The sequence below is a fragment of the Cydia strobilella genome, chromosome Z, assembly GCF_947568885.1.
Source record: "Cydia strobilella chromosome Z, ilCydStro3.1, whole genome shotgun sequence".
In the NCBI taxonomy this organism is placed as follows: Eukaryota; Metazoa; Arthropoda; class Insecta; order Lepidoptera; family Tortricidae; genus Cydia; species Cydia strobilella.
Genome location: NC_086068.1, coordinates 48,089,940 through 48,109,800, shown reverse-complemented (window position 1 = coordinate 48,109,800; position 19,861 = coordinate 48,089,940). Strand labels below are relative to the sequence as shown.

General features: G+C 34.5%; 2 protein-coding genes across 2 annotated transcripts in view; one reads left to right on the top strand and one right to left on the bottom strand.

The window, feature by feature from the left end:
* Positions 1–1,572: 1,572 nt before the first annotated feature.
* Positions 1,573–19,861, top strand: part of LOC134754919 (large ribosomal subunit protein uL2) — a 134,728-nt gene continuing 116,439 nt past the window's right edge. The window contains exon 1 of the mRNA XM_063691394.1: positions 1,573–1,582. The gene's annotated coding sequence lies outside the window, so the exon portion shown is untranslated. The remainder of the gene's footprint in view (positions 1,583–19,861) is intronic.
* LOC134754819 (golgin subfamily A member 4-like) lies at positions 1,856–19,293 on the bottom strand. Its single transcript, XM_063691207.1, has 8 exons — positions 19,056–19,293; positions 17,342–17,414; positions 12,752–12,900; positions 12,438–12,536; positions 10,497–10,694; positions 8,966–9,049; positions 5,656–8,880; positions 1,856–5,489 (listed from the first exon to the last, which is right to left on the bottom strand). Exons 1-8 carry the CDS (start codon positions 19,137–19,139, stop codon positions 5,466–5,468), a joined length of 3,936 nt encoding a protein of 1,311 aa, XP_063547277.1. The 5' UTR covers positions 19,140–19,293; the 3' UTR covers positions 1,856–5,465.

Sequence of the window (19,861 nt, the reverse complement as noted above, 5' to 3'; positions counted from 1 at the left end):
TTTCGTTAATAATAGGTGTGCAGACAGAATACAATATTAATTAAAAATAACAGTTTAATGATTTCGTGGTTATTTTTATCTCGGGTCTATTACTGCTTTGCGAAAACAACAAACCTGCCAACGGCGCAAAAAACTTAGGACCAAAAAAGCGGGATTATCGAGTAATCATGCTCAAATGAAAGGCAGAATTTTACCCAAGAACCATAAAAACCCATACTACCTTGGATAACTTGCGATAATATTGCTAGTTACATTAAGATAGATCTTTAAATTGGTAATCATTCATAATTCACTTTGGTCACTTTCTCACTAGAGTTCAGGTAATAAACTTAAATGCGCACGTTGCCGACCGGTGGTCCATCCATCCATTGTTTTCCAATATCCTTTTGTTTATCATCGTCGAAAACATGTAGGTTCCAAAACTATTATCACAAGTGTCACCGACAATTATAAGCTTTATGTCGTTGTAATAAGGTCAAAACATCTGCACAAGAAAATGTTTTCCATTGTTTTGTAGCCGCACCCCACTAAAAAGCGTTTTACTATGGTAAGAGGTACCTAGAGCAAAAACAATTAGAATTTATTGAGAAGGTGCAATTTTATCAAATTGATTTAAAGTGTTTATTAATAACTAGCGACCCGCCCCGGCTTCGCATGGAGAGTCAAGCATAATAAAATACACGTAACAAGTCTGTCTGTAACAAGTATTTACTTCGGAAGCCTAATAATACTAAGACTTCACTATCCATCAGTCTGTCACCACTCACTAGGCTTTATCTCATGAACGGATGTATTTCTGTTGCCGCCATAACAAAAAAAAATTAAAATTAAATTTTGTACGGAACCTTCGGTGGGCGAGTCCGACTCGCACTTGTCCGGTTTTTTTAGAAGTTAATAATGGGTTAATTATTCTTAAAATATAGACAGACAGCCTTCGCGCACTTTTTTGTAGACCAATGAAAGATAGACAATTCCACCATACATTGTGTCGTTATATCTCAAATAGATTGGGCAGCGTTTTCGATTAAGCTCCTAGCCAGCGTGATTTATTCTAACTTCATTAGCAAACATCGTCATATTTCTACCAATTTAAACAAAACCTTAACAAAATATACACATAAACATTCCCAAAGAAACACTTCATTCATAGGTGAGGTCTGGTTATCGCGAACATACAGACGCGGCGGGGGACTTTGTTTTATAAGGTGTAAGTACCTACAAGACAAGAAATACAATTTCATATCATGTTCTCAAATTAAACTAAAAATAAAGAAGCAAGTTAAAAATGTATTTTTTTTATAAATACTTACTTAATGCCAATTTCGAACATTAGTTTGACTTCCTGCCTACATACTGAACTCGATGGTTCTAATATTTTTTTTAAATAGGTACTAGCAGGTTTTTTTTACTATATTGGTAACCTGCAACGTAAAAAAAGTAGCTATTTAAAGTGCTATATAAAATACTACTTTGATAAGAAGCGTGAATACTCGTATATAATACCTATTGCAAGCACTACCTGCTCAAGAAAGGGTTTTCTAAACCGTTTATTGAATTTCGACTCTATGACCCTCGGAATAAGGTTAAATATGACAAATACTCGTCATGAATCTTTTGTCTATTCATTTGTAGCTGGCGTTCGTTCCTTCGCTACTATCGTCAAGGACGTGTCCGGAGCCACGGATAAATAAGATACGTATCTTCGAATACCCGTTTATCCGTGTACACGGGTCTTAACTACACGTTTCTTAATTAAACGTGCGGAACGGGCCAGAAAACCGTTTACGTATTATTCGGACACGGGTATTCGAAACGTGTAAACGAAACACGGATTCGACCGCGAGCCCTACTCTCTAGCGCTAACGATCACGGAGCAAAGCCTCGGACAGACAGACAGACTTGGCGAAAATATAGGGGTTTCTAGTTGACTACGAAACCCTAAAAAGTAAGTCTGTAATTTATAAAGCGATCATTACTGTATGACGAGCACGAGGAATCTCCTACATCGACCCGCCTGTTCCTATCTCTATCGCACGCGCGTAATTATATAGCTGTCCCGCCCATGATGCCGGCGCGGCGGTCAATGACACTGTGCGAGCGGGACAGTAAAATAATTACGCGCGTGCGATAGAGACAGCAACAGGCGGGTTAATATACCAATTTCTTTGTGGTAAGCGTCCTTTATTTACTTAACCTAATCGAAAGATATTAACCCTTAAATGCATGTTTTATTTTTGCCCGAAATTAATATATGTGTGTTTATTGATTACTGATTCTGGGAAAAATAATTAATAAAATTAAAACATCGATTTTCACTGCTAAATCAGTGTCAAAAGTTACATAGGATAAATCATAATTTATTAAATATACAATTATTGGCAAAAGATATATTAAGAAAAATCTTACTACCATCAGACATTTACACTATTTGTGATATAATTATAATAAAGTTTTTAAATATAAAATAATTGCAATCCCCGAAAAAAACCGCCTAATTCACATACTAAAAATCATCAACTTTTTCTAAATTTTCCGCCATTTTGTATATTACAAATGTAATTTTTCTAAACTATAATACTACGCAAATTTGAATAAGAAATCGGAAAATGTATTAATTTACTATAAAAATATTTAGACAGGAACAAATCGATTTTATCTAATTATGCATAATAGCGGGAGCCGCTCGACCCCAATTACAAAGAAAAACCGCAAATCGATGGACAGGTTAGCCGTTTGGCACACGCATACTAAGAGGTCAAAACAAAATTTTTGACCTGCAGTTCCTAAAAAAATTTCCCGGGCCTAAAAAAAACAGCAATTTTGAAAATAATTTCATTAAGATTTTTTTTAAATATTACAATATTGAAAAATTTAAAAAAAAATCTAAATGAAATTGTTTTCAATATTGCTTTCTTGAGGTTAGATAATAAGATATCACGAATCATTTGTGGTATATTGTACAAAGAAAAATCGATAAGGTATATCGTATCTGAAGGATACAACCTTGATATTTTGTGTCAAAAACTAAACAAACTACCTATATACCAACTGATGACAAAGCGCACTTAAAGGGTTAAAGAGGTATTTCCCGTTGGATATATGGATATTACTTATCATTTTATGATTAATATGTACAGTATCTGCAGTACAGTTCCGTAAGTCTCGTTAAATAGGTATTGAAGTAGAACTGTGTCACTTTGTAAAATTGAAAAATTAATAAAAAATTGGTAATGATATTATTTTCAAAATTGGTTTATTGGGGTTGGATATCACGTATCATTTGTGGTATATTGTACAAAAAAAATCAGCCATATCGTATCTGGAGGAGCACAAACTTGGTATGTTTCGAAAATTCTTTTTGTTTTAATTTGAAAAAAAAGGCCGAAATGTAATGATGTGATATATTTTTAGAATGTCTGAATAAACGGAAGAACAAGGAACCAGAAATAACATTTTTTTTTTAATCCGGACTATATTGACCGACACATTTTCAAAGGAATAAGTACTTCTGTGGCATACCTACTTCCGTGAGAATCAGACATACGTGTACTATCTCCGGATAAAAAAAATATGTTTACAGAATCAACGTTTGTAATTCCTACATATTTATCTTAAAAATAATAAATCAGTAGGTATAGGTACCAAAACTTGTCAATTGACAACCCCGTGCCGACACTCACAGCTCGGTCATAAAACTGCGGCGCGGACGGAAGATTCACGGTTCGTGCGCGGTTATAAGTTTCAATTTTGCTTGCAGGCGGCGAGTATAGTTATAATTTTATACCTAAATCTGACTTTTGTGAAGGAGTGAATTTTCTGTACGGTAGTACTATTAGTAATTATGTGACCCGACCTAACGTTGACTTTACTAACTGGTGGATTATATGAAGATACCGTATCACGAATTACTCTCGGTGAATAAAAGTAGCAAAACGTAAAAGCGTAACTGTAAATTTGATGTTACCGATCTATAACTAAATTCAAACAGAGTAAATTAGATGACTTCATTGCGCTAGTTTCCGTCCACTTGACGGATTAGCAAATAATATGTTTCATTTTTAATGTGCTTCTTGCGAAATAATTTTTTCACCTCAGCAGCTCAAACAAGCCTACTTTCGTCACTCCCTGGAGTGAGGAAAGTGCGACTTTCCTCACTCCAGGGAGTGAAACAATGTAGCTTTTTAATTTAGTGAAGGCCATGAACTTCATACTTTTATTACATTTTTTTTTATGGTACGGTACGGTCCGGTCCGGTGTCGTATCGTATCGTACATATTATAATACTTTTTTTTTCTGTTTATTCTGTGTAATTCGAAATACATTTTAACCTTTATTATGTTCTCACTACTGAGGTGAAAAATTATGTGTGCAACACGAGAGCAAAGTTATTTTACATCTCGTGTTTTTGAGTCCGTCGCTACGCTTTCTCGGGACTCAAAATAAACACTCGCAAGAAAAACCAACTTTCCTCTCTTGTTGCACAAATAACTATTTTAGGTAGATAGAGATATTATTTAGACATTAACCCTTAAATGCATGATTTTTTTATTTTTGGTTGGAAAAAATGTTTTTATTTAGTTATTTGGATGTAGGATCTAGGAATCTGTGAGCTATCCAATGCTTTGTATACATTTGGCAACAATATGCATTTAAGGGTTAAGGATTGCAATAAGTCCAAATTTGTGCGGCAATGTTGGTTTATATTCAAATTTCGTCAGGTGGACTTAGTGGACGAAAACTAGAGCTGGACTAAAACTAGCGCATTGACCCTAATGGTGACAAAATGTAACTATTTAAGTTGCTGATAGTAGTGATAGTGCTAGAAAATAGTTATACAATTTACAAATCTAAGAATGTGACAAGGTGCAAATAGGAGAAGGTTCATTAAATAAGACGGTATTGACATATCCGTTCACGAACAGAATCTGCGTCTATCCAATAGGGGGTATTACTGCAATGTTCTGCCACCAGAGTGCAGCAAAAGCCCGTTTAGTAAACCATAGAGTAACTTATACATACTGTACCTTTAAAAGTTTTTTGACAAGTTTTTAGAGATAATAAAAAATATGACATTTATACACCAAGGCGGTTTGTTTGCAGAGAACCGACCGGGAAACGCGAATCCGAAATTTCGCTATCTGGCTCTTTATCGCTCGAATATGCAAGAGTGACAGAGATGTTAAATAACGAAATTTCGATTTTCTTGTTTTGTGATAGACCCTCGGATTGTGGTAGTGGCGCCCCCTGCGCAGAGTTTCGCGTAATATTCCCTATTGATATTCATACAATAATAGTTCATAAATCTGTAACATTCGTATCTAATAGAAACAAATCTATGACGTTGGGGACACTGTAACTATTTACAAGTTTTTTTAAATAAAATAAAGTTTAATAACTATAACATTGCACTAATCTTCAAAGCACATTGAAATGTTTTTTTATTAATCCTCAAACCTTCACAGATATCAAAGTAAGCCAAGCTGCCGCAGCTGTAAAAGACAAACAGACAATGAGACGGGCAAGGCACACCATATTATTATTATTTTAGTGAAAAACCTACCTTCAACCTCTTTTTAGCGATTGTATCAAAGACAAATGTAATTTGAATTTATGAATATGTTTTTTATAAGTATGTACTTAGGCAAATGAACTTACCAAGCCTTGGCGTTCCTTCTCTTTCTGCAGAACTATGTTGGTTTGCATTTCATCAAATTTAACTACAGCTGCTAACACCTTTGCTAGTGTAATGGAATGTGTGCCTGAACCAGTTAAATATTCGTAAAGAACATTGCGCAAATATTCTAATTCGGTATTTTCTTGTAAAGAATGCAAATGCCTTAAGCTAACTAGAGCTTCATCCAATCGTCTCTCCAACTTCTCGTTAGAAAGTCTGAGTTTCTCGTTATTTTCCTGTACATTCTGTATATTTCCATTCATCGACTTATTAATGAGCTCTAAGTCTGATAATTGTTTCTCATATTTGTTCTTTGCAGCGAGCAAGGTGTTATATTTTTCTTTTAAGACTTCCAGTTCTGATTTATTTTCTACAGTATTTGTTGAATTATTGTTAGACATTTCACCATAGTTTTGTGAGCGCAACTGATCTTTCAATTCTAAGTTTTCTTCAACAAGCAACATGTTTTCTCTGACCAATTCATTAATTCTGTCTGTGTCGAATTGGTTACCATTTAGTGATTCGACGAACACCGAAATGTTCTCGCCTTTATCTAAATGTTCACTTGACGCAATTAACTCTCGTAGTTTATCGTTCAACGTATTATTTTCTTTAGATATTTTTGCAAGGTGTATTTGAAGCCCTTCGATATCAGATGTTAAACGTCGATTTTCATCTTTAAGTGTAACACATTCTCTTGTAATATCTTCTAATTCAGGCTCGTTTTTCGCTTTATCAAGTTTACCTCTGCACGTGTCTTCAAGGGTCGATACCTGTGACAATAGTTTAGAATTGACTTCAGTAACTTTCTTTTTTTCTTCTTCTAATTCCAAAGTATAGGATTTTTGTGTTGCAATATCAGCGACTAAGGTATCTTTATCATGTTCAACACTAATAAGCTTTTCGTAAAGGCTTTCTTTTTCTTGCTTAAACTGTTCACATTTATCTTTTAGTACTTTGTTCTCCTCCAAAAGCAAGTCTACGGAAAAACTGCTGTCGTCCGTCTGAACATCTACATTTGACTGACATTGTTTAGCATTTTCAGTTTCTTCCAATTTCCTTATTATGGTATTCAGATGGTCTTTTTCACTTTCAATTTCTGAATGCGACTTTCTCACTTCACTTATCTCCACCTCCAGTGCCTTAAGATTAGAAGCAATATTCTGTGACTGATTCTTTAACAAGATATTTTCTTGGGACAAGAGCTTGACGTCATCTTCTAATTTCCTAATATAAGCGCAGTTTTCATCGCTCTTAACTAAAAATTTCTCATTTTGTGATTGTAAAGCCTCTACTTGTGAATCTTTAGTTTTCAAAACGTCATTATCAACCTCAGCTTGTTTTAGTTTAAGGGACAGTTTGTTGTTCTCCTTTTCCAGTAGAAGTAACTTTTCTTGTAATCGTAAGTGTTCTTCTCTTTCACGACTGATAGTACTTTGAAGAGACGCACTTAAACCTTCTAGCTCAGTGACTGCTGTTAATAAAACAGATTTATCATTTTCCAACCGATTTAACTGGGATTGGGTATCATGATAATTATCTTCAGCTTTTTTAATGTTTATATCCATAGTAGTCTTGTCTGAAAGTAGCGACTGTATTTGTTCATTCAAATTATTATTGACTTCTTGGCACTCTATTAACTCTTTTGAAACTATATCAAACTGGTGTTTTAACTCGATGAGATTGTTTTGAGCAATAGATAACTCCTGTTGAAGTTTCCCAATAGTTGCATTGAAACTTCCTATTTGACCATCATTAGACTGTTTGATCAATTCAGACACTTTGTTCCCTAAATGTGATAATAACTTTTCGTTGCTTTGTCTCATCATCTTTGCGTCCTTACTTGTTTCGTGAACTATATTTTTAAGTATTGATATTTCGCCAACCAATTCCAAACAGTTCTTGTTGATTTGGTTGCTATTTTCTTTTAGGAAGGCGTTCTTTGCAGTGAGTTCTGAAACTGACTCAAGAAGTTGCAAGTTACGAGATTGAGAAACTTTGTGATTTTGCAGCAGTTTTTCTATTTCTGACTGTAATTTCACCAATTCATCTCTTTCATCCTGAATTTCCAATTCTAAAGTATAATACTTGTTCCGCCAGGATTCAAGCTCTTCAAGAACTTTATTTTGGTCGGTCCGGTTTTCTCGTTCTTCGTTATCTTTTCTTAATACATGCAGCTGAGTTTCTAACTCATTTATTTGCGATTTTTTTTTAGAGTTTTCTTCGGTTAGTTTTGTATTTTTTGTCTCCAAGTAAGCATTTCTGTCAATCATTGCTAATTTCTCAGCTGTTTCTTGTTTTATTTGGAGTTGTAGGCATTTACATTCTTCATCTGCTTTGATTTTGGCCTGTTCTATAGTTTTACATTTCAGTGTTAGTTCATTAATCTTCGATTCTTTCTCCATCAGTAGGGCTTTGATAGAATTCAGTTCACTAATATTACTATTTAGTTTGCACTTTTCATCCTCTAGTGATGACATACTTTTCTTGTAGTCATTGACTACTATATTAAGGGACTGTACCTCATTTTTACATGCTGTCAAATGATCTTTAAGCGATTTAATCTCGGCCTCTTTACTTTCTAGTTCTTTGTGTATACTTAGTTTATTTTCGGCCAAAGATATCGCATATTCCTCTTCTCTCTTATTAAATACCTCAATTTTACCTTGTAGTTGTTTTATTTCTTCTAGAGCTTTCTGCAAGTCTAATTCGAGCGTAGATTGTGCTTTCATCTGATTAAACTCATAAGTATTTAACTTATTTTGTATTTCTTCATTGATTTCTTGTAATTCCAAAATTTTCTTTCGAGTCTCTGCCAACTCTTCTGAACTATATTTTAACTGTTCATTTTCTTTATTTTTGTTTTCTATTTCAGTGGTCAGAAGATGCAAGTCGGTTGTTAATTGTGCATTTTTTTCTTTGGATAGCTTTAATGATTCTTTATATTTGTTCAATAACTGTTCTAATTTTTCAGTCTTGTTGGTTAACGCATTATCTACACCATCATCTCCTGATGTTTTTCTGTCATTTTTTCCCGAAAAATCTATCAATTGCAATTCTTTAGCCTGTTCTTTAATGACTTCTTCTTCGTTATTAGGATCCTTATTATCAGTGTTATCCTGCATATAAGATATCTTTGTTTGCAGTGCCTCTATTTTCATATTTTTTTCATCAATTTCTAAGCGTAAGGCCTTTTCCAAATGCGCCTGTAAAATGATTTTGGTAAATTATATAAGAACAAACTTGAAAATTATAGTTTTAAAGATATTATACCATGTACATGTACCATACCTTGGCACTCTGTTCAAGAGTACATTGTTCTCTCAATTCAGATATACGCCTCAATGCTTTGTCTTGAGTTTCAACCAGCACACTCTGAAATATTACAAATTTCGTTACGTTAATGGTGAACTTATATACACATGTGAATATTACCTTAGTAAGTTAGCAAGAGAGTTATACACTGGCAATAGGGTAAGCAAATTTTTTAAGGTTATAATTTTAATTTAGTGTGTATATACATTTAGTGTCTATACATTTTTTATTTCAATGTTTTTGAATGCCGAAAAAGTTAAGCTTTAATCGCACCTGAAAGCAGCATTTGTAAAACTTAAAATGTGACAAATTTGATACTACCCTTTCTGTCGCTCTCCTTTGGGGTCATTCCAGCGAAAACGACACCACAGGTGAAAAATTCATAAACTGTTTTACATTGAAATCAATATAAGTTTGATTCGAATTTTAATCGTTTTTGCAATTTAATTTTTTTTTTTAACGTAGTTTTGATCATGCCGTCATTCCCGTCACAAGGTGCTGTCCCACGGTCACAAGCTATGATAGGCATTTGTATTTTTTTTTATTAATTATACATGTACCTAATTCAGACAAACTCAGAAACAATATATAAAAAAGTAGTTTAATAAAACTTGCATAGTTTGTTACAATTTGCGAAGTGTCTCAGTAACCTCGCAGAGGAGGGGCCATTTGATGTCCCACCTGTCACACTTCTAATGCCATCTATTTATAATAATAATAAAAAATCGGCCAAGTGCGAGTCGGACTCGCGCACTAAGGGTTCCGTACCATTACGCAAAAAACGGCAAAAAAATCACGTTTGTTGTATGGGAGCCTCATAAATATTCATTTTATTTTGTTTTGCAGCAACATTAATACATCATCTGTGAAAAGTTCAACTGTCTAGCTATCACGCTTCATGAGATACAGCCTGGTGACGGACGACGGACAGACAGACAGACAGCGGAGTCTTAGTAATAGGGTCCCGTTTTTACCCTTTGGGTACGGAACCCTAAAAATGGCAGGTATTCGGACTTCTTTACAATAGTCCAGTCTCATTGTCCACCCAAACTTCAATCCATAGACCGGTATACTGTTCACTTTTTCTACAATAGTCCCAATGGCTGCTGCGACCGCTTCATGGGTGTCTATTTTTGCGCCTGTGAACGGGTTCCAGCAGGCGTAGAACGCCATTAAAGCTCTCTAAAGAATGACATTAAAGGTCTCCAAGGGGCCTCTACGTGTTGGATATAGATCCAACCCCACGCAAGCCTATCAAAAGACCGGGATTTATAGGCCCGTGAAATCCAAGGAGATACAAAAAAAATCCTTTTTTCAATGGTGAAGTATAAAATGATTATTTGGGTTTATGATTGTATAATACAAATATTGTAGTTATAAGGAAGAAATAAATCTAAGTGTAGGTAAAAAGGGAGTAAAAATTTCCCACCCGTCACTTTGGAATGACCCTTTGGCAGTTTTTACACATTTTAATTCCATTACGAAAAAACACCAACTTAATTCTTACCCTAGCCTTGGCATTGTCCCGTTCCAAGAATTTATAATGTCGGGCGAGGTCGGCGTATTGCGTCCTGTACTTCTCATAGCGCTGCTGCGTGCGCTTGTACGCGGCATAGAGCTGCTCCTTGGTTACGCGGTCCAGGCTGGCGGCTCCGCTAGAGAACCCCCGCTCCTCCGCTTCACTCGCCGATACTTCCATGTCCGACTAAAAAGTATTTACATGAAATATACTGTATAAACGTACTTTGGAAAAATCGATCAAATGTAAGTAGAACTTACAAAAGAAGTCAGAGTTGAACAGTTTTTTACGACCAATAAGCAAGTGTGACTTTGTTAGCGCTTCTATAATATGGTCCGAATTCGATTCCCGGTTTGATGTGTAAGGCCGTATTTGTTTAAGCAATTGTCAATATCGGCCTCCTGGTCCTTATAAGAACGAAATGTACCTGTCTATTATAGTTCCTTCATGTATTCATACCAAGTTTGAGGCTGGTATTTTACGGTAACACATGTATTTAAGAACATACTTAATACAAAAATAAACACGTTTATTGTGTACACATCAAGGCGTTCATATGAACGTTGTTGGCCCTCATGCGATTCCAACCCGTCATGCAACATTTCTAAACAGCAACAGAATGAGCTGTTTAGAAATGTTCGGCCGACTGTACTATACCTCGTTTTTTTTAGCATTAGAAAAAGTGTCAACAATCTTGGTGTGTCTTTTTAATGAAAAACGCTTGAAAAATAAGTATAATATGATTATATAACAAGGATATATATCTAGACACGCGGCAGCGTGTCAAGCCAAGTTCAAAAGAAGAGAACTAGCGACGCAGCGGCCGCGTGTTATATTTTATAATTCACGAACCATTTGGAGCCACTTTTGACCCCTACGTAACTCAAAATCTATTAAACATAAACATATGAAATTTGGTTCATTTATTAAGTTAAGACCCTTAAGGCTAACTAGAACCCCAAATTTCATAAATATAGCTCAACCGGTTATTAAGAGAAGCATCTAAAAATCGTGATTTTTCTCACTGACTGACGTAATGACTGACTGACTCACCTAACATCAAAAACCTAACCCACTTTCAGATAACCTAGCAAGTTTAAATTTGGCATCTGGCTGGGCAATTGCGTGGTTACGAAACTAAGATAAAGAAACATTGACTTGTTTACGATTTGTATTTCCAAAAAAACAGTTTTTATTTAGACACTAATCGAATCTACGAATTTGTAATAGCAAAAATACATTTTAGTTTTGAAATCAACTATGATGAATACTAAAATTTGTTGAACAAAAAGTAGTGATATCCCATCAAAAACTTAAATGTGAAATGAGAGCCAAGTTCAAGATTTGTGATCTATATGGCTGCCAAGTTCTAGTTCGCTTGGGATGTAATTCAAGTTCAGGATTTGTCTTGGCTAGTATTTATACCAACAAACTAAATTTTAGAAAAGTAACATAGACAAATATAACACTTATAGCCTGTACGTAAAAACTAGTCAAATCAAATCCTGAACTTCTTTTGCCGGCGAAGTCAACATGGACGCATATTCTTAATTTTGAACTTGGCTCTTATTTCACATTAATGTTTTTAATGGTTTACATTCTTCTGGTTTCATAAGTAATAGTTACTATTTTTTTAAAGCGATTTTTAATAAAACGACATGTCAATATTGTTTACCATTTTTCTAATGCTAAAAATAACGAAGTATAGGTATAATAAAGAACACCTCTGGGAACAGTAACAGATCAGTTGGAAACTAAACCATACAGTAAACTTAAACTTTTGATCAGTAGTAGTGTATATTCTTTGTACAAATTTTGAAAAAAACTGTACAGTAAATAAAAGAAGAATGCAAATGAAGTACCTACTTAAAGCCTGTTATATGTGCCTAGTAAACATAGGTGCAATACGAGTAAAACCCTGAAACTCACCTGCAAGTGATACAGAGCGGGGCTCTCATAGTTTGGTAACCTGAATGAGACGTCGCTGGCAAAAGAGCTGTTTGACAATCGCCTCTGATTTTCACTTTCCTGTTTAAATATACAATTTTAAAATTAATAGCTTATAATCTACTTGGATGGATACAGTTGAAGTTTTGTAGACAGAGAAGTTATTCGTAACATCGGCATTGTTTAATTTATCATAAGTGTTAATGTGTTTTCAAAAACACATAAGATGCAACATATAAACATTCAAATATGCACAGTATTGCACAGAGGCAAATATATATATTTATAAAACTCACGCTTTGTTCATGTCTGGGCGTGAAATCAATTTCTTCTGTGCTTGCTTGCATGGAAGCTGATTGCATCAGGGCGACATCTTGAAACGCATTTTCCTCTGTAGGTCTAGTTAACACAGTAGAAGGTCTAACGGAGCGACTCTGAGAAATATCTGAAAGGAGATAATAACCACCAAGCATCAGTCACCTCAGTGATGATTATGTCATACGAGTCTTAGTCTGATTACTAGCCCCGATGTATGTTTTCGTCTAGTCAGACCATTTTTTGAGGTTCTCGCGTTTGTACAAAAATAATGTTTAAGTTTAAAAATCACTAACATTTAATGCTAATGCTAATGTAGTTTAATTTTATATGGTAATATTCTGCAATAACTAAATCCAAATACAAGAAATACCGTTTGTACTAAAAGAAAAAAAATAACGATTTTTTATTATTTATTTGACGGGTAGGAATATAACAGATTTCAAAAGGGCTCTATTACTAGGGAAAGCAACACTAGCACAATCGGATTAAGTCTAACCTCGAGATCCTTCCAAAGTTATGAAATTTGGTATGTATGCTAATTAAAGGTCTCTTTTTCATGTCCACACTATTTGACATTTGGGGACCTCGAGGAAACGCAGCCATCTTGGAAAATGTATACCATCTTGGAGAAATTTGCGTTTTACTCTAAATATTCGTTCTCTATGAAAATATGGTGTAAGGCAACATTAAAGCTTATTAAATTCTACACAAAAAAGTCCTAGATATCTTTGCGGAAAAGATACGTCTTGTTATAGAAAATAATAGCTGAAACCAGATTTAGCGCTTATACCCTTTCAGGGGATATTCTCTTAATATGGAACTTGTAGGAATATGAATTCCACTTTTGTCTATACATTTGTACACGTTCTACCCCAATATCAACATTTTACTCGACTGCGACTTAAACAGAAAGTAGGGTTATGGGTTTAAATACTGAAAATCAGTACACCCTGTAGGTCAGGATACTGGACGGATTTTTTAAAATGACATATCGGTAGATTCCCCTTGCCCTTCACAACCTGTTTACACTTGTTTTATTATAGAAAAGTCAATACAGCCGCCTTTAGAGGACGTCGAATAGTAAATCATATTTTTACTTCTAGCGCCTAAACTATTGAGTGAATTTCAATAAAATAGACATCAGTAGATCCATAATTGGTACACGAGTGCTATGCAATACAAATTTACTAAAATAAATGGAGGAAAAATGTTTAGGACTTAAAAATGTGACAGCAAAAACAGATTTTAGGTCTTAAATGGGGTTTAAACAATAGTGACAGTAATGAAATTTGACACCTACAATTTCAGGGATCCCTGTTTGCGTGTTATAAAATTGGAGCTTTGGGGACCACGGGGATCAAGCGCCATCTTGAAAAGTATGTCGTTTTTGGTTTTTCTTTTTTTCTCGAAATATCTGGGTTTAATGTGAAACGAAACAAAAGCTATTAAGTTCTACACAAAAAAGGTATAAAACACCATGTCCCTAAAACGGAGCTTTCGTCTAGAAATATCCGTCCCGGTGCACAGATAGCCAATATCGGAAGATTTGACTATCCGGATCCCTGAAAATGGTTTTTATAATATCGTTTTCTGAACAACTAAGTCTCTCCCAGAAGGAAGCCACACGCGTCCTCAACACAGCATAAAAATCCGGCACTCGCGCGTCGGCAAACATACCGGATGCGCTGCAGCAGCGCGGCAGCCTCATGAGGGCACGAAATGAGTTATTATATTGCACCCTCATGGTGCTATACGACCTGCGCGTAAAAGCAGTCCAGAGTTGGCAAGTGTAGAAACACCGACAGTAAGGGTTAAATAAGGTCACCTTCACTTCGTTACTGCACTTGCCAAATCTGCGCGCCAGCATGTTGCAGCGCACCGATTAGACTCTCCTCTCCCTCTCCAAGTCCTTATCGTCCTTGAGACTCTCAGTTAGGATGTGCCCCAGGTATTTGAACTACATTAATAAAACAAGTGTAAACAGGTTGTGAAGGGCAAGAGGAATCTACCGATATGTCATTTTAAAAAATCCGTCCAGTATCCTGACCTACAGGGTGTACTGATTTTCAGTATTTAAACCCATAACCCTACTTTCTGTTTAAGTCGCAGTCGAGTAAAATGTTGATATTGGGGTAGAACGTGTACAAATTTATAGACAAAAGTGGAATTCATATTCCTCCAAGTTTCATATTAAGAGAATACCCCCTGAAAGGGTATAAGCGCTAAATCTGGATCCAGCTAATATTTTCTATAACAAGATGTATTTTTTCCGCAAAGATATCTAGGACTGTTTTGTGTAGAATTTAATAAGCTTTAATGTTGCCTTACACCATATTTTCATAGAGAACGTATATTTAGAGTAAAACGCAAATTTGTAATGGATGGGACACATTTTCCAAGATGGCTGCGATTCCTCGAGGTCCCTAAATGTCAAATAGTGTGGACATGAAAAAGAGACCTTTAATTAACATACATACCAAATTTCATAACTTTGGAAGGATTTCGAGGTTAGACTTAATCCGATTGTGCTACACGGCTCTACCAATGTACTGACAATTTTGTTTCGAGCCCATGCATGCAGCAGTGCTATAGGAGAGGACAATATGATTTGGAGAACGTTTTTGAAAAGTACATTTTTTTAACAATAAGTCTCATGCAATTTTGTTATACGATCAAAATAAACTATATTAAACATTACTATTACGGTTCCCATTACTGGGTCATTTTATCTTCATGTGTAAAATTTATTAGGATAAACAAAATTGTTGTGTGGAACTAGACGAACTAATTTGCATCGGGGCTAGTATGTCATGAAAATAAATATTAATTGAATTGAATTGAATTATGGATATTTCAGGTTCAAATATTATTAACAAGGGCATGTTACTTAGCTAGATTAGCTAGAATAATAATACCCGACACATGTTTATGAAAGAGCTACTAAACATCATAGTGTAAACAAGCCTAAGTGCGTTTTATAGTTAATTAAATAATACGTCAAACGACAGTAGGTAATTGCCACAGCAAAATCACTCTGACAGTTCCAAGTTATGCAACTGTTATAAAGTAATGGGCTGGTCGAAGTATTTTACAGATGGCAGATGGTTTTCCTGTAAAATCTATTCTGGCGCCATCTATGTTGCCTTTGACAGTTGCCAACCAAACTGTAATTATTATAATTTAAGTTTTAGTAGATCAGAGATCATTCAGCTGTTTTTGTGTATTATTTTTGTATAATTATAATCAATTATTATTTTCCAATTGACGATCATAATATAATATAGATTATGATCGTATAAATTAGTGTAAAAATAATTTATATTGTAATTTAATATTATGAAATAAATAAATCTAAATCTTAAGGTACACTAGTAAGTAGCTATAGTATTTAAGGCAGATTTAAAGGTACACTAGTTCAGTGATATTCCTATTCACTTTTGCTTTGAATCTTGGGTAAGTCAACAGATGCAATGCTGACAAATAATCAAAGGAATCCTGTCCAGAGTCCAGAACTATCCTCCCTGGTGGTGGCGCTATGCCTTCACACCGGAACGGAACATTATGGCTAATGTCGAACAATATAAGTAATATGGATATGACTACAATTTGTTTAAAATAAGAGAACATGTCAGATCCACGGGGAGACTCCGAACAGTGCCGCGACACATGGCACTTTCATGCAAAAACCCCCGAGTAATCGGCCCGACATACTACGAGCGTCTACCCGCTACATTACGTACTGAAACATCTGACGAAATATTTGAACGTCAACTGAGGGTCCTTTTATTAGATAATCCACTTTATTCCTCGACACTTGAAATTGTTAATTGAACTTTGTAAACTTGACATGTTCTCATTTATTGATTCTTATCTAAATGTGTATATAACTAGTTATTATTTAGAACATGACGATCAATAGGAGATACTCATACTTAGTTAATAATCCCGTATTTTGTTTTTGCCATGAATGCATAAAATTTAATTATTAATTTAATTTAAAATTTGTAAGACATTTTTTTGATTTGTATCTATTAATTTATTAAATAATGTTATGTAAATACCTAGTCATGACGATCATAATATAAATTCATGTAGATTAGTCTAGCATAATTTATAATGTAATTTCATATTATGAGAATAAATATCTAATCTAATCTAATTTAATCATGATTGCAAGAAAACTATAAAATTTTATTCTTGATGTGTGGTTGAAGTATATAATTATATTTTTTCTATATTAGATATTTTCAGCCCATTCCTTTCATAGTACATTATCTGAACTGAGGGAAAATGACCTCTATATCAACAGATGCAAGAGGTGCATATTCATAAAGTGATACTTCACCATTATTTGGAATTTAATGATATAAAAAAAAATGCAAATATTTTTATACAAAAATATTACTCAAATTTAAAGTCATCCATATCATGCTTTCGTCACTATATTGCATACATCAGCCGCCCATTAATTATGGCTTAGTGCAACACTGTGGAAAGTTTATGGCTGAGACCACCAGAAAATCCTAAGTAATATGACAGAATGAAACAATAAACAGTAAATAACTCACCATTATCTCCAATGGAAAACAAATCGTTGTTAGTTATGTCAGAAATGCTACTAGATGCTGACGTTACTGCTGCCTGGAACACAGACACAACATAAGGTCAAACAGTTTACTGTTTGCAGAATAACTCTAAACTTATTTCAAGCAAGTTAAACCATTAACATTTTTAACATAACTTTGATAATGTTCCCATAAAAATCACATATTTCTAAGGAAACATACACAACAAACACCATCATCACCACCACCATCTGCGACGTCCGGACTCCGTCATGTATTGGATGAACAAATAACACAACTGTTATTACTCATGCACTCCGCCAGGCCCCCGCTCGCTATGGCACTGCCCAACGGAGTGAAGCTAGCGGGAGTCGTGCGTCATACTATTTATTGTGTAATCATCACATCTCTCCCTTTTTATAATGATTTATTTATTTTACTATATGTTTTATATGTTTTACTTTATATATTTACAATTTAAAAGTGATTGTTGCTAGGCCTATTTGAATAAAGAATATTTTGAGTTTGAGTTATGTTATTTTAGTCCACATTAAGTATATAGGACATCTGCAAAATACATTAAATTTACGCTACAGGTACAAGTTAAAGCTAGGTTAAATCCTAGTACTTTACAGGAAATACGTTTATGTATGTATATGCATAGAGTAACTTATACTAGAGCGGTACTGTCATAGTAAATTTTGTAACCCCAGTAAATTCACTGCCATCTGTCGACACACTTTAAAACTAAAAATAAATATTTATAAAAATACGATAAAATGTATTTAAATATGGATAAATGATTTTTTTATTTGCATTAATTATTTTTATATGATTTAGACCCATGTTCTTTCACTGGTATGCGTTAAAATTATAAATAACAAACGAAACAGTCAATGCCCTCTATACGAGTGTAGGCCAAAACTAGTGGCGCCATCTGATCGAGAATCAAATTTTCGTGATTTTCGAGGCACGTTTTTTCCTTAGACTGTATCCATCTATTACGGAGTTATATCTATCTTTGGTATATGTGTGTTGTGTGTATATTTATATAAGGCTGTGTCACATGGCCTGGCCTGGCCATAAAATTATTTGATTGATACATCACTAACTAAAAAGAGGTCTGTACCTAGTTTTGGTGCTATTGTAAAATAAACTTAATATTTTTACATACTTAGATCCAGACATATGACATGTAATAGAGTGACTTCAATAATTAAATGAATGATTGTTTAAATTATGATAAATAATTACTCGTTAAAACTGTAAAGAATCAAAATGTTTAAATGGATCTTGCTCAGCAACAACAACAACAGTTTTGGTGGACCAGTTCTTTTTATTGCTTTTGTCTGAGAAGTTTAGTAGCATATGTTGTAGTAAAAAGTGTTTTACTATTAAATTTTATAATTATCAGCATTTTGGACCATTAAATATTAGTTATCAAGTAAAAACCTTTTCTTTGCCCTAGAATATAAATGATAGTAACAAAGATTTTATAGAAAATCGAATTTATCATATTTAAATATAGCTTGTTATGCTGATAAAAGATTAGTTGCAACTACATTAAGACACGATAGATACAGCTTACGATTCGACGGTCCCTCTATCTCCATACTCATGATTAGGAAAGTAGGGCAGGGCTAGTTCAACTTTCGTTTTCATATGGTTACATGCAAAAAAAAATATTAATGAGGAAATATTTATTCAATCACAATACCTGCGCAGCTTGAGCGAATTGTTGAATTCGCTGTGGTGACGACTTCACTTCTTCCGCTAACTTATCTTTGAGTTTCTTAAACATTTTTTAGTACAAAAATAAATATGCAACGTTTCCACAAGTCTAACATTTAATTACGATGATACAGGTGGATCTTTACGCACTTTCATGATATCAGTGTTCTTTCGTATTCACTTTTCTTAATAGAAATAATTATTTACTTAACTCCAGCTATTACCTTCATAGTTTCACATACATCATATCATATATAGAAGTCCATCCCATCATTATCTGTCAAACCACAGACTATATAACGTTTCTTGTACCACAGGCCTCATACACGAGCTGATTTTTTTCAGAAATGGGGTTGGCCCAAGGTTGGCCAGTCGAAATAATTAGCAGATAGCGCCAGCATAGCTTGCCCCTTGTCAATCCCTAGAATTGTGTTAAATTTTTGTTTTTTTAATGCCCTGGATGCCAGCCCTTTAAGCCAAATATCAAAGAAAAGGGGTAAGCGATGATGGCGACATCTCTGCAAACCTTTGACAGTTGCCAACCCCATTTCGCAAACACGTAATTATGTGGTCAAAACATTTCTGTCAGTAGAAAAAAAGCGGCATATTAAAAAAAACGTAGGCGCGAAGGGTTATCGTTCCATAGAAAATTTGAATTTCACGCCTTTTTCTACTGACAAAGTTGTTTAACAGGCTTAAGTTTACAAACCTTTGTTTTTAAATTTCTCATTTACCCCCCAAAAGTGCTATGTGTGGAGAGAATGAATGGGCCCAGCACCGGTATCATAGTCG

What these genes read in the sequence shown, in the direction of transcription:
- LOC134754819 (XM_063691207.1), bottom strand. Translation starts at nt 19,139, where the DNA reads ATGTTTAAGAAACTCAAAGATAAGTTAGCGGAAGAAGTGAAGTCGTCA. An exon ending in CCGCTCTGTATCACTTGCAG is followed by an intron (nt 10,695 to 12,437) that starts GTGAGTTTCAGG and finishes AATACTTTTTAG; the next exon opens with TCGGACATGGAAGTATCGGC. An exon ending in GGGACAATGCCAAGGCTAGG is followed by an intron (nt 9,050 to 10,496) that starts GTAAGAATTAAG and finishes GTAATATTTCAG; the next exon opens with AGTGTGCTGGTTGAAACTCA.